The sequence below is a fragment of the Drosophila rhopaloa genome, unplaced genomic scaffold (assembly GCF_018152115.1).
Source record: "Drosophila rhopaloa isolate 14029-0021.01 unplaced genomic scaffold, ASM1815211v1 contig_203, whole genome shotgun sequence".
In the NCBI taxonomy this organism is placed as follows: Eukaryota; Metazoa; Arthropoda; class Insecta; order Diptera; family Drosophilidae; genus Drosophila; species Drosophila rhopaloa.
The window spans coordinates 1273117-1290151 of record NW_025335088.1 but is presented as its reverse complement, the minus strand read 5'-3'; the positions used below and the strand labels follow the sequence as shown (position 1 = coordinate 1290151).

General features: G+C 35.3%; 1 protein-coding gene across 2 annotated transcripts in view; it reads right to left on the bottom strand.

The window, feature by feature from the left end:
* LOC108041550 overlaps window positions 1–17035 on the bottom strand; it is a 63223-nt gene that overhangs the window by 25606 nt on the left and 20582 nt on the right. The window contains exon 2 of one of the 2 annotated variants that reach the window (XM_044460666.1): window positions 2347–2451. In XM_044460666.1, the coding sequence (XP_044316601.1) occupies window positions 2347–2439 (93 nt within the window). In that variant the 5' untranslated portion in view covers window positions 2440–2451. The remainder of the gene's footprint in view (window positions 1–2346; window positions 2452–17035) is intronic. The other variant, XM_044460667.1, reaches the window with a different exon arrangement.

Sequence of the window (17035 nt, the reverse complement as noted above, 5' to 3'; positions counted from 1 at the left end):
AAGGTTAATTTGAGAAAATTTTTCTATTTTTTAGGGTAAATAATTTTTTAGGGCAGAATTTCTAATTTGAAGAAAAAAATTTATAAAAATAAGTACCATTTTTACTAAAATATAGAAATTCTTTCTTGGATTTAGGGTGAGTTCAGTTTATGGCGACAATTTCTACATTTGAGAAACACTTTCTTGATTTAAGAAAAGTTTTCTTGTTTTGAGAAAAAAATTTCTTGAAAATAGAAATCTTTTCTTGGATTTAGAAAAAATAAAGTTTTAGGGCGAATTTCTAAAATTTAGGGTTAATTTTGCTATGAGTGTACCCTTGCAGTTATTACAAAACGACTACATTTCGATTTCTATGCCTTATTACCAAAAATAATGAAGCTATGTCGATTTTTAGTTGCTTTGTGATATTGTTGTTCGATTTTGACAGAACTAAAAGGGTAATTTTTAAATAGTAAAAAAATTACTATATGTAAAAGGAATATTTAAATAATTAGAAAAACAGCCAAAATTTTTTTTTTAATCTTTTGATTTTTCTATGGGAGCTATATGATATAGATGTCCGTTTTTAATTTAATTAAAACCGCAATTCTATAGTACTTAAATACTACCAAATACAAAGAAGAAAAAAAAAATAAAAACAAGAAAGGAAAGCTAACTTCGGGCGGAGCCGAAGTTGATATACCCTTGCAGAATATTCTGTAAATTATATTCTCCAAAATTATTCATAGTATGCATTCTTAATACTCATAAAAAGTCCCAACTTCCTAACTTTAAAAACACCAAAGTTATGACATTTCCAATCGTTCAGTTATATGGCAGCTATAGGATATAGTCGGCCGATCCTTATGAAATTTGGTAGGTCGGATTGATTGGCCAAATATAAAACCCATAGAAAATCCCAACTTCCTAACTTTACAAACACGAAAGTTATGGCATTTCCGATCAATCAGTTATATGGCAGCTATAGGATATAGTCGGCCGATCCCGGTCGTTCCGACTTATATACTGCGTGCAAAGGAAAGAAGGGTGTGTGCAAAGTTTCAATCCGATAGCTTTAAAACTGAGAGACTAGTTTGCGTAGAAACAGACAGACGGACAGACGGACAGACGGACATGGCTATATCAACTCAGGAGGTCATCCTGATCAAGAATATATATACTTTATAGGGTCGGAGATGTCTCCTTCACTGCGTTGCACACTTTTGACCAAAATTATAATACCCTCTGCAAGGGTATAAAAACAACATCCGATCAACCGAAAAAACATCAAAGTTATAATTTTTATACCCTTGCAGAGGGTATTATAATTTTGGTCAAAAGTGTGCAACGCAGTGAAGGAGACATCTCCGACCCTATAAAGTATATATATTCTTGATCAGGATGACCTCCTGAGTTGATATAGCCATGTCCGTCTGTCCGTCTGTCCGTCTGTCCGTCTGTCCGTCTGTCTGTTTCTACGCAAACTAGTCTCTCAGTTTTAAAGCTATCGGATTGAAACTTTGCACACACCCTTCTTTCCTTTGCACGCAGTATATAAGTCGGAACGGCCGGGATCGGCCGACTATATCCCATAGCTGCCATATAACTGATTGATCGGAAATGCCATAACTTTCGTGTTTGTAAAGTTAGGAAGTTGGGATTTTCTATGGGTTTTATATTTGGCCAATCAATCCGACCTACCAAATTTCATAAGGATCGGCCGACTATATCCTATAGCTGCCATATAACTGATTGATCGGAAATGCCATAACTTTGGTGTTTGTTAAGTTAGGAAGTTGGGATTTTCTATGGATTTTATTTTTGGCCAATCAATCCGACCTACCAAATTTCATAAGGATCGGCCGACTATATCCTATAGCTGCCATATAACTGATTGATCGGAAATGCCATAACTTTGGTGTTTGTAAAGTTAGGAAGTTGGGATTTTCTATGGATTTTATTTTTGGCCAATCAATCCGACCTATCAAATTTCATAAGGATCGGCCGACTATATCCTATAGCTGCCATATAACTGAACGATTGGAAATGCCATAACTTTGTTGTTGTTAAAGTTAGGAAGTTCGGATTTTTTATGAGTATTAAGAATGCATCATATGAATAATTTTGGAGAATATAATTTACAGAGTATTCTGCAAGGGTATATTAACTTCGGCTCCGCCCGAAGTTAGCTTTCCTTTCTTGTTTAAATTTTGTTTTCCGATTGTTCTTTGGGACTAGCTTGCGTAGAAAGGGACGACGGACAGACGGACTTCACCCCGCTGCAAACTTGTGACTGAAATTATAATACCCTCTGCAAGGGCATAAAAACTGGTCAGAATCGTATATTCAAATTTATAAAATACGTACGTGATTTGACCTTTGGGAAGTTTGACTGTTTTCCATTCCGTTGAAGGGAGCCACAGACACAGGAGTCATTTTAACACTTTCAGCTAAAGCCATTTAAATAGACTGCTGAAAATATTTTTCATAAACATTGTTTTGATTTTTGTTATTAATTAGGTTAGCATAAAGGCTTACTTAAAACCATTAAAATATTTTTGTCAAGTTTTAAGCTAGATTTATATTACAGTAATTAATTTTATAAGCTCTTGCAATGCTTTTATTGAGACATTCCCGACATATATCATTACTAACAAAAAAGAAAGCAAACTTTATATACCCTTGCAGTTATTGCAAACCGACTACATTTCGATTTTTACTAAAAATTATAATACCCTCTGCAGGGGTATAAAAACAATGAAGTTTTGTCGATTTTACGCTGCGTTTAATCGTTTTTATTTAATTTATTTAAAACCGTACTTCCGTAGTATTTAGTCCCATAAAAATACCTCTCCTGGTGATGCTGATCAAGAATATATAATATATACTTTATACGGTCGGAAATGTCTCCTTCACTGCGTTGCAAACTTTTGACTGAAATTTGAATACCCTCTGCAAGGGTATAATAAAATGCATTTGACATTTTCTATAATTTTGACGAAACCAAAAGCGTAAAAAGCCAATTATCTTCAAAAACACCGAAATTATGCAACTTTCCTGTTGGATTTATACCTAAAGTTGTTCCGACCAAATCGTTGCCAATTCCAACTTCCCACCACAATATTTTGAAATCAATAAGTTTTGCCGTTATTGCTCAAAAAATATATACTTATATTAACTTTTACTACAAATTTATTCCATGAAAATTGGAATCAGACATTTGCTCACTCCCAACGTGAAAACTCCCTCATTCAATTATAGAATGCGTGTGAATAGCATAATTGAAAAGGAGCCTGCCCCTAGAGACCATTTCGTTAGAGATAATAAGGTTAGCAAAAAAGTTATAAAGTACAGATTGTTAGGCTTAATGCCTTTGTTACTGCATGCCCACGCTTAAATTGCAAACGGGAAGCGAAACAAATGATTACGAGACTCCTTAACTTGTGAGGGGAGTCGAGGGTTGAACGAATTACAAACCAGTGAGGTAAATAATGACAAAATTATGTTAGTATTTAGAAAAACGCCAGATTGTTAACAATCTGGCAGATGTACATAGACAATCGCTCGAAAAGTTGTAAGCTGGGACGAGTGCCTTTGGTTAACGCATTGAAGGCAGGGTTGTTTGCAAATGCGAGATCAAACTTGTAACACGTAAGTCACAAACTTTGTATACATTTATTTATTTTAATATTAGACATCATTCATTTATTATACCCTTGCAGAGGGTATTATAATTTTGGTCAAAAGTGTGCAACGCAGTAAAGGAGACATCTCCGACCCTATAAAGTATATATATTCTTGATCAGGATCACCTCCTGAGTTGATATAAGCATGTCCGTCTGTCCGTCTGTCTGTCCGTCTGTCTGTCCGTCTGTCTGTCCGTCTGTCTGTTTCTACGCGAACTAGTCTCTCAGTTTTAAAGATATCGAATTGAAACTTTGCACACACCCTTCTTTCCTTTGCACGCAGTATATAAGTCGGAACGGCCGGGATCGGACGACTATATCCTATAGCTGTCATATAACTGAACGATCGGAAATGCCATAACTTTGGTGTTTGTAAAGTTAGGAAGTTGAGATTTTCTATAGGTTTTATTTTTGGCCAATCAATCTGACCTACCGAATTTTATGAGAATCGGCCGACTATATCTTATAGCTGCCATATAACTGAACGATCGGAAATGCCATAACTTTGGTGTTTGTTAAGTTAGGAAGTTGGGATTTTCTATGGGTTTTATTTTTAGCCAATCAATCCGACCTATCAAATTTCATAAGGATCGGCCGACTATATCCTATAGCTGCCATATAACTGAACGATTGGAAATGCCATAACTTTGGTGTTTTTAAAGTTAGGAAGTTGGGATTTTTGATGAGTATTAAGAATGCATCATATGAATAATTTTGGAGAATATAATTTACAGAGTATTCTGCAAGGGTATATCAACTTCGGCTCCGCCCGAAGTTAGCTTTCCATTCTTGTTTTTTATTTATTTATTATTAAAGATAGAAAAGTTTACAAAACTAGACTAACTTAGTTGGTAAAGCGCTAGCAACAAGGCCTTCGGCTTTTAGGATAATGATATGATATCTATTTATTAGTGTATTTAATAGTAATTTTTAGTAATTTTTAATTAGTAATTTTTGTAATATCTGTACATTTTTGGTTACGTTTTATATTTTGTGATACAGGTTTGAGATTTTTAAGAAAGCTAAGATTTTTTCTAAATTATCTGGGTTGAGGTCGTTGAGGAGATTTTTTGGGCTTGTGTTTTTGAAAATGGATAGTTTGGTGGATAGGAGTGATGGACATGAGTTTAGTAGGTGGGATATGGTGTCATCATTTATTTATGCATAAGCAATCCTATATCTTTTTTTGAATAAAGGCCCAATGACTTTAATAATTTAATATTATATGATATGGAAACAATATTCGGCACAATTTGGAAATTTTATATAAATGTACTGCGTACATAAATTGAATAAAAATGTTTCTAGCCAAATGGTGGAATTGTTTCAGTTTTAAATAAAATAATTGCGATAATAATATTTAATTTAAAGTTTTAATTTTAAGATTTCAATAGAAACCTATAATACTCGCAGTTAATTTTAACTGCCTGCCTTATTCGCATAACGCTAAACGATAGCTTTTACTTGTATACTTGTATTAATATATATAGGTAATCCCTTTTGCAAATAAAAGGATTAATTTTTTTACTGCATTTGAGTTTTTATTTCTCTTAACTTACATTTACTATTTTAAATATTTTGATAACCAACTAAGATTGTTATACATTGTGTCCCCATTTGTTTTATACATCAGATTTATTTATGGTCTCATGGACCATAGCTTAAAAATAAATCAATTGAAAAAGAAAGCACAGATTTATTGGTAAATATGGAAGAAGGTTATTTTAATCTGAAAACATGCTCAATTAAAGTAGTAAAGCCCATTTGCAACAGGAATTCAATTATCCCTAATTAATTTGAGTGCTTTGTTTACACAAGGAGTGCCTCATCCTTTCGCTTCTGTTGCTTGTCCAGGTTTCATATTTCAAATGGGAAGGTACACTCGTCATACAGTCCATACAATCCAATTGTACATATACGACGGCCTATTAAAATCGAAAACGATTGCGTTTCACAAGTCCCGGGGGTTGAATTCAGGAGCATATGCCTTTTGACGAACGCGGACACAAATGCAGATACTGGGGTAGATAAAAAATGGACTAAAATACCCACTGATGAGTTGGCAATAATTCGCTTGAGTGGTTACTGTCAACAGGCAAATAATAGGTGTTCTATTTGAGGGCGGGCAAACACAGCTTGTCGCTGCTGGTGCAAGTCCCTGTGATGGCCTTTTGTTTACACGTATAACATCATGCATATTTAATTGGGTTAAATTGCTAAGCGATTAACATTTGGAAATGAAATGTGCGGATAATTGAGTTTACCATCTCTAATTATTTTTGTTTGTGAGGCTAAGACGGCACTGAATCACCAAGTCACAAGCTATCAGTAAATTTTTGTAATTATTCAAACGTATCTTCAAAATTGTCCTTGTTGTTCCTAAAACACTATTATTAAATAATAATCGGACAACAATATCATATAAAGACCATATAACATGGAGGGAGTATTCTGATGGTACAGGTCTATATTTCCTGTTTTTTTTTTTTTTTTTTTTTTATGCAATTTTGAGATTGAAATAGAAATAATATAGTACTTTTAAAGGTTCATGCATATTATAGTTATAGTTCATGTTATTATAGTTACAATGATTTCAAGTAAGTATACTTGTAGTTACTGGTAATTCTATTAGGCTCAGATAGGTTTAGAAGACCCAGTAACTCGGGACTCTCCACATCCCCGTAAATAAGTTTACGAGGATGGTAGATTAACTAGGAGAAGTCTACTAAAGTAAGATGGCTAAATTAGCCTTGTATTCTATCCAACTCTATATGTACACCATATTGGGCACTCCAATTGGGACTAGTGTTCATCGAATTCCTTTGACCACCTATTTATAATTCCGAGCACTCCCCCATGGAAGTAATATGGTGACAAACCTTATGTTTTGGGTTCAGAAGAACGCCAAGGTCATCAACATGAGTGATTCTAGACTATGCACAACCACCCCGCATGTACGTGGCATATTGTGGGTTCACCCGAAAAAATGTAATTGCTTTTTTTTAGCGCTATTTAAAACTAAACAAGAAAAGAAAGCTCCGATTGTAAGTCTGAACTGCAGGAAATTTGTATGTTGCAGGCATAACTTAACGTCATGAGGACACTTAGAGGGAGATCGTTAATAAATAATGAAGTGGTCCAAGGTGGCTTCCTTGTGGGACGCCTGAAGTAGCTCGAATCAAATTGGCGATAGAGCTTTTAAAGAGGACTCCTTGAGTTCTACCACTTACATAACTTAAGATCCATGTTAGAAGATGGCATGAAAGTCCTAATAAGTCAAGCTTTAATACAAAAAGCGAGAGTTTTACGGAATCAAATGCTTTACTAAAATCATTGTAAGCTACGCCAGTCTGAAGCCATTTATTACAAAAGGCGTTAGCTCCAAAAGGTTTGACCTCTTCGCTTTATAAGTATTTGTTGATATGGAGATATAATTGATTTACAAAGATGATACAAGAAGGGTGTAACAACGTTTTCGAAAAGCTCTGGGATGGCGGACAACTTTGATATCCCTCTTAAATGACTTGTATTCGATTTATTTCCTTTCTTATGAAGGGGAATAACAAATTACTCCTTCCAAATAGGTGTAAAGTGAGAAGATTCCAAAAATAAGGTAAACACCGTCGGGACCCGGTGAATAGACTGGTTTAACTTAATGGAGATCCAAGAGAATGGAGCTTTCACTTAAACTTGGACAAAATTAAGTTTGAATTGGATATGACATAAGACATAAGACGAATTTGGACGGGATGAAACAGAAAACAGGGAAAAAGAATTTTATAATAATAGCGATCCATGTTAACAGGTTGATTTACGCGTAGTGTTAACAAAATTATAAAACTGTTTTCAATCTTGTGAAAACTGGACCCTATATCAAGTCAGATAGCTTTTATAGTACCGGGCGTTAAGCACGGTAAAATTTGACCGAGCCCTTTGCTAAGGGGAAAGGCAGATTGAAATCCGCACATTTTAAATTGAATAAAGATCGAACCAGTCATAGCCAGATATAAAAGTACTTAAACGATGAAAGTTTGCTTACGAAAGCAGCGAAATCTTTTAACAGACTTTTCGGCTCTGTTCCTGCATCTACAGTCAGCTCTAGAGTTGGGTGATAGGTATCTACCGGTTGAGGGGTTATATACCTTTTTTATTTAAAAAAAAATCGAAAATTTTGTTATTGGTTTATCTCGAAGAACAACTTCTTGAGAATATTTGCCGAAAAGTTACAGCGCTCCAAGCCGCGCGTCTCGTCCCCGCCCCAAACGCAAACTTTAAACTTTAAACGCGAATATCTCTTTGAAAAATGACTTTTCGGTAAATGGATGGAAAAAAACTACTTAACCGATTTTCTTCAATTTTTTTTAAAATGTTCGTGATGAATTTTGTGTGTACTTGGACGATCGATTTTTCACGCACAAATTTTTATTTCGCGGAAATGGATTTTTTTGTAAAAACTCTAGCGACCGAACACTTAATTTTTTGCATACAGCGTGCCCGTATAAAACATTATAAAAACGATCGTTCAGATTCATGGAATTACTCTAAACTAATGCAATTTTTTTTTTGTACGGTTTGTTCTTCCAAAAAAAGGCGTTTAAGGGAAACAACCACTCCTTAATTTTTGCACAAACATTGTAAACAAACTGAACTTTCACAAAATATAATCATTCATGTAATAAAAAAAATTGCTACATACATAAAAAACTTCTTTCGACAAAAAAAGGCACATAACCCCTTAATAGACAAACGACTTCTTGATTTGGAACAAAACACAAGTCCAGTAAACGTACTAAAGAGTTTTTAACATGGTTTACTTAGAATAGCGCAATGCCAAGCAAGCCTAAAGTTAGGAAGTTGGGATTTTTAATGAGTATTAAGAATGCATCATATGAATAATTTTGGAGAATATAATTTACAGAATATTCTGCAAGGGTATATCAACTTCGGCTCCGCCCGAAGTTAGCTTTCCTTTCTTGTTTTTATACCCTTGCAGAGGGTATTATAATTTTGGTCAAAAGTGTGCAACGCAGTGAAGGAGACATCTCCGACCCTATAAAGTATATATATTCGTGATCAGGATCACCTCCTGAGTTGATATAGCCATGTCCGTCTGTCCGTCTGTCTGTCCGTCTGTCCGTCTGTCTGTCCGTCTGTCTGTCCGTCTGTCTGTTTCTACGCGAACTAGTCTGTCAGTTTTAAAGATATCGAATTGAAACTTTGCACACACCCTTCTTTCCTTTGCACGCAGTATATAAGTCGGAACGGCCGGGATCGGCCGACTATATCCTATAGCTGCCATATAACTGATTGATCGGAAATGCCATAACTCTGCTGTTTGTTAAGTTAGGAAGTTGGGACTCTCTATGGGTATTATATTTGGCCAATTAATCCGACCTACCAAATTTCATAAGGATCGGCCGACTATATATTATAGCTGCCATATAACTGATTGATCGGAAATGCCATAACTTTAGTGTTTGTTAAGTTAGGAAGTTGGGATTTTCTATGGGTTTTATTTTTGCCCAATCAATCCGACGTACTAAATTTCATAAGAATCGGCCGACTATATCCTATAGCTGCCATATAACTGATTGATCGGAATAGCCATAACTCTGCTGTTTGTTAAGTTAGGAAGTTGGGACTCTCTATGGGTATTATATTTGGCCAATTAATCCGACCTACCAAATTTCATAAGGATCGGCCGACTATATCTTATAGCTGCCATATAACTGATTGATCGGAAATGCCATAACTTTAGTGTTTGTTAAGTTAGGAAGTTGGGATTTTCTATGGGTTTTATTTTTGCCCAATCAATCCGACGTACTAAATTTCATAAGAATCGGCCGACTATATCCTATAGCTGCCACATAACTGATTGATCGGAAATGCCAGAACTCTGCTGTTTGTTAAGTTAGGAAGTTGGGATTTTCTATGGGTTTTATATTTGGCCAATTAATCCGACCTACCAAATTTCAAAAGGATCGGCCGACTATATCTTATAGCTGCCATATAACTGATTGATCGGAAATGCCATAACTTTAGTGTTTGTTAAGTTAGGAAGTTGGGATTTTCTATGGGTTTTATTTTTGCCCAATCAATCCGACATATCAAATTTCATAAGGATCGGCCGACTATATTCTATAGCTGCCATATACATAACTGAACGATTGGAAATGCCATAACTTTGGTGTTTTTTAAGTTAGGAAGTTGGGATTTTTTATGAGTATTAAGAATTCATCATATGAATAATTTTGGAGAATATAATTTGCAGAATATTCTGCAAGGGTATTTCAACTTCGGCTCCGCCCGAAGTTAGCTTTCCTTTCTTGTTAATTATTTTTTTGTTCTTTGGGATTTGGTAATATTTGAATATTATGGAGTTACGGTTTTAATTAAATTAAAATCGGATATAGCTGCCATAAAAACGATGGCAAAATGCAGCCCAAAATCGACAAAGCTTTATTATTTTTAGTAATATAGGCATAGAAATCGAAATTTTTTAGATTTGTAACAACTGCAAGGGTATACACTTGCATTATTTCTTGTTATACCCTTGCAGAGGGTATTATAATTTTGGTCAAAAGTGTGCAACGCAGTGAAGGAGACATCTCCGACCCTATTAAGTATATATATTCTTGATCAGGATCACCTCCTGAGTTGATATAGCCATGTCCGTCTGTCCGTCTGTCCGTCTGTCTGTCCGTCTGTCTGTTTCTACGCAGTATATAAGTCTGAACGGCCGGGATCGGACGACTATATCCTATAGCTGTCATATAACTGAACGATCGGAAATGCCATAACTTTGGTGTTTGTAAAGTTAGGAAGTTGAGATTTTCTATAGGTTTTATTTTTGGCCAATCAATCTGACCTACCGAATTTCATGAGAATCGGCCGACTATATCTTATAGCTGTCATATAACTGAACGATCGGAAATGCCATAACTTTGGTGTTTGTAAAGTTAGGAAGTTGAGATTTTCTATAGGTTTTATTTTTGGCCAATCAATCTGACCTACCGAATTTCATGAGAATCGGCCGACTATATCTTATAGCTGCCATATAACTGAACGATCGGAAATGCCATAACTTTGGTGTTTGTAAAGTTAGGAAGTTGAGATTTTCTATAGGTTTTATTTTTGGCCAATCAATCTGACCTACCGAATTTCATGAGAATCGGCCGACTATATCTTATAGCTGCCATATAACTGAACGATCGGAAATGCCATAACTTTGGTGTTTGTTAAGTTAGGAAGTTGAGATTTTCTATAGGTTTTATTTTCGGCCAATCAATCTGACCTACCGAATTTCATGAGAATCGGCCGACTATATCTTATAGCTGCCATATAACTGAACGATCGGAAATGCCATAACTTTGGTGTTTGTTAAGTTAGGAAGTTGGGATTTTCTATGGGTTTTATTTTTAGCCAATCAATCCTACCTATTAAATTTCATAAGGATCGGCCGACTATATCCTATAGCTGCCATATAACTGAACGATTGGAAATGCCATAACTTTGGTGTTTTTAAAGTTAGGAAGTTGGGATTTTTGATGAGTATTAAGAATGCATATGAATAATTTTGGAGAATATAATTTTCAGAGTATTCTGCAAGGGTATATCAACTTCGGCTCCGCCCGAAGTTAGCTTTCCTTTCTTGTTTTTTGTTAAAATTGCTTACATATTATGAAATATCTAACATATCTTTAGAAATTAAATAAATATGTTAATTTTTTCTCATTTCCTGTTGGTTTATTATATTCCGATTCAAAATTAGTATTTAACGCTTTCATACTGTCAAAAATATAGGTACAATGCCCGTTTAAAGTTGGTGGCGCTATTAAATTTTTCACAGCTGTAATTTAATTTATACTTTATACTTATATAAAATTAAAGACAAGAAAGGAAGCAAGCTTCGGCAAGCCGATGTTTATATACCCTTGCAATTATTACGACTTAAAACGACTACATTTCGGTTTCTATGCCTGTATTAAAATTGCAATGAAGCTACATATGTTTCCATGGCAGCTATATGGTATTGTTGACGGACATGGCTAGATCGACTCTCCTGGTGATGCTGATCAAGAATATATATAAAAACTTTTGACTGAAATTATAATATAATAATAAACCTAATAAACTTTTCTGTCTTTTTATACCCTTGCAGAGGGTATTATAATTTTGGTCAAAAGTGTGCAACGCAGTGAAGGAGACATCTCCGACCCTATAAAGTATATATATTCTTGATCAGGATCACCTCCTGAGTTGATATAGCCATGTCCGTCTGTCCGTCTGTCTGTCCGTCTGTCTGTTTCTACGCAAACTAGTCTCTCAGTTTTAAAGCTATCGGATTGAAACTTTGCACACACCCTTCTTTCCTTTGCACGCAGTATATAAGTCGGAACGGCCGGGATCGGACGACTATATCCTATAGCTGTCATATAACTGAACGATCGGAAATGCCATAACTTTGGTGTTTGTAAAGTTAGGAAGTTGAGATTTTCTATAGGTTTTATTTTTGGCCAATCAATCTGACCTACCGAATTTCATGAGAATCGGCCGACTATATCTTATAGCTGTCATATAACTGAACGATCGGAAATGCCATAACTTTGGTGTTTGTAAAGTTAGGAAGTTGAGATTTTCTATAGGTTTTATTTTTGGCCAATCAATCTGACCTACCGAATTTCATGAGAATCGGCCGACTATATCTTATAGCTGCCATATAACTGAACGATCGGAAATGCCATAACTTTGGTGTTTGTTAAGTTAGGAAGTTGAGATTTTCTATAGGTTTTATTTTCGGCCAATCAATCTGACCTACCGAATTTCATGAGAATCGGCCGACTATATCTTATAGCTGCCATATAACTGAACGATCGGAAATGCCATAACTTTGGTGTTTGTTAAGTTAGGAAGTTGGGATTTTCTATGGGTTTTATTTTTAGCCAATCAATCCTACCTATTAAGTTTCATAAGGATCGGCCGACTATATCCTATAGCTGCCATATAACTGAACGATTGGAAATGCCATAACTTTGGTGTTTTTAAAGTTAGGAAGTTGGGATTTTTGATGAGTATTAAGAATGCATATGAATAATTTTGGAGAATATAATTTTCAGAGTATTCTGCAAGGGTATATCAACTTCGGCTCCGCCCGAAGTTAGCTTTCCTTTCTTGTTTTTTGTTAAAATTGCTTACATATTATGAAATATCTAAGATATCTTTAGAAATTAAATAAATATGTTAATTTTTTCTCATTTCCTGTTGGTTTATTATATTCCGATTCAAAATTAGTATTTAACGCTTTCATACTGTCAAAAATATAGGTACAATGCCCGTTTAAAGTTGGTGGCGCTATTAAATTTTTCACAGCTGTAATTTAATTTATACTTTATACTTATATAAAATTAAAGACAAGAAAGGAAGCAAGCTTCGGCAAGCCGATGTTTATATACCCTTGCAATTATTACGACTTAAAACGACTACATTTCGGTTTCTATGCCTGTATTAAAATTGCAATGAAGCTACATATGTTTCCATGGCAGCTATATGGTATTGTTGACGGACATGGCTAGATCGACTCTCCTGGTGATGCTGATCAAGAATATATATAAAAACTTTTGACTGAAATTATAATATAATAATAAACCTAATAAACTTTTCTGTCTTTTTATACCCTTGCAGAGGGTATTATAATTTTGGTCAAAAGTGTGCAACGCAGTGAAGGAGACATCTCCGACCCTATAAAGTATATATATTCTTGATCAGGATCACCTCCTGAGTTGATATAGCCATGTCCGTCTGTCCGTCTGTCTGTCCGTCTGTCTGTTTCTACGCAAACTAGTCTCTCAGTTTTAAAGCTATCGGATTGAAACTTTGCACACACCCTTCTTTCCTTTGCACGCAGTATATAAGTCGGAACGGCCGGGATCGGACGACTATATCCTATAGCTGTCATATAACTGAACGATCGGAAATGCCATAACTTTGGTGTTTGTAAAGTTAGGAAGTTGAGATTTTCTATAGGTTTTATTTTTGGCCAATCAATCTGACCTACCGAATTTCATGAGAATCGGCCGACTATATCTTATAGCTGTCATATAACTGAACGATCGGAAATGCCATAACTTTGGTGTTTGTAAAGTTAGGAAGTTGAGATTTTCTATAGGTTTTATTTTTGGCCAATCAATCTGACCTACCGAATTTCATGAGAATCGGCCGACTATATCTTATAGCTGCCATATAACTGAACGATCGGAAATGCCATAACTTTGGTGTTTGTTAAGTTAGGAAGTTGAGATTTTCTATAGGTTTTATTTTCGGCCAATCAATCTGACCTACCGAATTTCATGAGAATCGGCCGACTATATCTTATAGCTGCCATATAACTGAACGATCGGAAATGCCATAACTTTGGTGTTTGTTAAGTTAGGAAGTTGGGATTTTCTATGGGTTTTATTTTTAGCCAATCAATCCTACCTATTAAGTTTCATAAGGATCGGCCGACTATATCCTATAGCTGCCATATAACTGAACGATTGGAAATGCCATAACTTTGGTGTTTTTAAAGTTAGGAAGTTGGGATTTTGATGAGTATTAAGAATGCATATGAATAATTTTGGAGAATATAATTTTCAGAGTATTCTGCAAGGGTATATCAACTTCGGCTCCGCCCGAAGTTAGCTTTCCTTTCTTGTTTTTTGTTAAAATTGCTTACATATTATGAAATATCTAAGATATCTTTAGAAATTAAATAAATATGTTAATTTTTTCTCATTTCCTGTTGGTTTATTATATTCCGATTCAAAATTAGTATTTAACGCTTTCATACTGTCAAAAATATAGGTACAATGCCCGTTTAAAGTTGGTGGCGCTATTAAATTTTTCACAGCTGTAATTTAATTTATACTTTATACTTATATAAAATTAAAGACAAGAAAGGAAGCAAGCTTCGGCAAGCCGATGTTTATATACCCTTGCAATTATTACGACTTAAAACGACTACATTTCGGTTTCTATGCCTGTATTAAAATTGCAATGAAGCTACATATGTTTCCATGGCAGCTATATGGTATTGTTGACGGACATGGCTAGATCGACTCTCCTGGTGATGCTGATCAAGAATATATATAGAAACTTTTGACTGAAATTATAATATAACAAGAAAGGAAAGCTAACTTCGGGCGGAGCCGAAGTTGATATACCCTTGCAGAATATTCTGTAAATTATATTCTCCAAAATTATTTATATGATGCATTCTTAATACTCATAAAAAATTCCAACTTCAACTTTAATAATACCCTCTGCAAGGGTATAAAAACACCAAAGTTATGTCATTTCCAATCGTTCAGTTATATTGCAGCTATAGGATATAGTCGGCCGATCCTTATGAAATTTGGCAGGTCGGATTGATTGGCCAAAAATAAAACCCATAGATAATCCCAACTTCCTAGCTTTAACAACAACACAGTTATGGCATTTCCAATCGTTCAGTTATATGGCAGCTATAGGATATAGTCGGCCGATCCTTATGAAATTTGATAGGTCGGATTGATTGGCCAAAAATAAAATCCATAGAAAATCCCAACTTCCTAACTTTACAAACACCAAAGTTATGGCATTTCCGATCAATCAGTTATATGGCAGCTATAGGATATAGTCGGCCGATCCTTATGAAATTTGGTAGGTCGGATTGATTGGCCAAAAATAAAATCCATAGAAAATCCCAACTTCCTAACCTAACAAACACCAAAGTTATGGCATTTCCGATCAATCAGTTATATGGCAGCTATAGGATATAGTCGGCCGATCCTTATGAAATTTGGTGGGTCGGATTGATTGGCCAAATATAAAACCCATAGAAAATCCCAACTTTCTAACTTTACAAACACCAAAGTTATGGCATTTCCGATCAATCAGTTATATGGCAGCTATAGGATATAGTCGGCCGATCCTTATGAAATTTGGTAGGTCGGATTGATTGGCCAAATATAAAACCCATAGAAAATCCCAACTTTCTAACTTTACAAACACCAAAGTTATGGCATTTCCGATCAATCAGTTATATGGCAGCTATAGGATATAGTCGGCCGATCCTTATGAAATTTGGTAGGTCGGATTGATTGGCCAAATATAAAACCCATAGAAAATCCCAACTTCCTAACTTTACAAACACGAAAGTTATGGCATTTTCGATCAATCAGTTATATGGCAGCTATAGGATATAGTCGGCCGATCCCGGCCGTTCCGACTTATATACTGCGTGCAAAGGAAAGAAGGGTGTGTGCAAAGTTTCAATCCGATAGCTTTAAAACTGAGAGACTAGTTTGCGTAGAAACAGACAGACGGACAGACGGACAGACGGACAGACGGACATGGCTATATCAACTCAGGAGGTGATCCTGATCAAGAATATATATACTTTATAGGGTCGGAGATGTCTCCTTCACTGCGTTGCACACTTTGGACCAAAATTATAATACCCTCTGCAAGGGTATAAAAACACCAAAGTTATGTCATTTCCAATCGTTCAGTTATATTGCAGCTATAGGATATAGTCGGCCGATCCTTATGAAATTTGGCAGGTCGGATTGATTGGCCAAAAATAAAACCCATAGATAATCCCAACTTCCTAACTTTAACAACAACAAAGTTATGGCATTTCCAATCGTTCAGTTATATGGCAGCTATAGGATATAGTCGGCCGATCCTTATGAAATTTGATAGGTCGGATTGATTGGCCAAAAATAAAATCCATAGAAAATCCCAACTTCCTAACTTTACAAACACCAAAGTTATGGCATTTCCGATCAATCAGTTATATGGCAGCTATAGGATATAGTCGGCCGATCCTTATGAAATTTGGTAGGTCGGATTGATTGGCCAAAAATAAAATCCATAGAAAATCCCAACTTCCTAACTTAACAAACACCAAAGTTATGGCATTTCCGATCAATCAGTTATATGGCAGCTATAGGATATAGTCGGCCGATCCTTATGAAATTTGGTGGGTCGGATTGATTGGCCAAATATAAAACCCATAGAAAATCCCAACTTTCTAACTTTACAAACACCAAAGTTATGGCATTTCCGATCAATCAGTTATATGGCAGCTATAGGATATAGTCGGCCGATCCTTATGAAATTTGGTAGGTCGGATTGATTGGCCAAATATAAAACCCATAGAAAATCCCAACTTTCTAACTTTACAAACACCAAAGTTATGGCATTTCCGATCAATCAGTTATATGGCAGCTATAGGATATAGTCGGCCGATCCTTATGAAATTTGGTAGGTCGGATTGATTGGCCAAATATAAAACCCATAGAAAATCCCAACTTCCTAACTTTACAAACACGAAAGTTATGGCATTT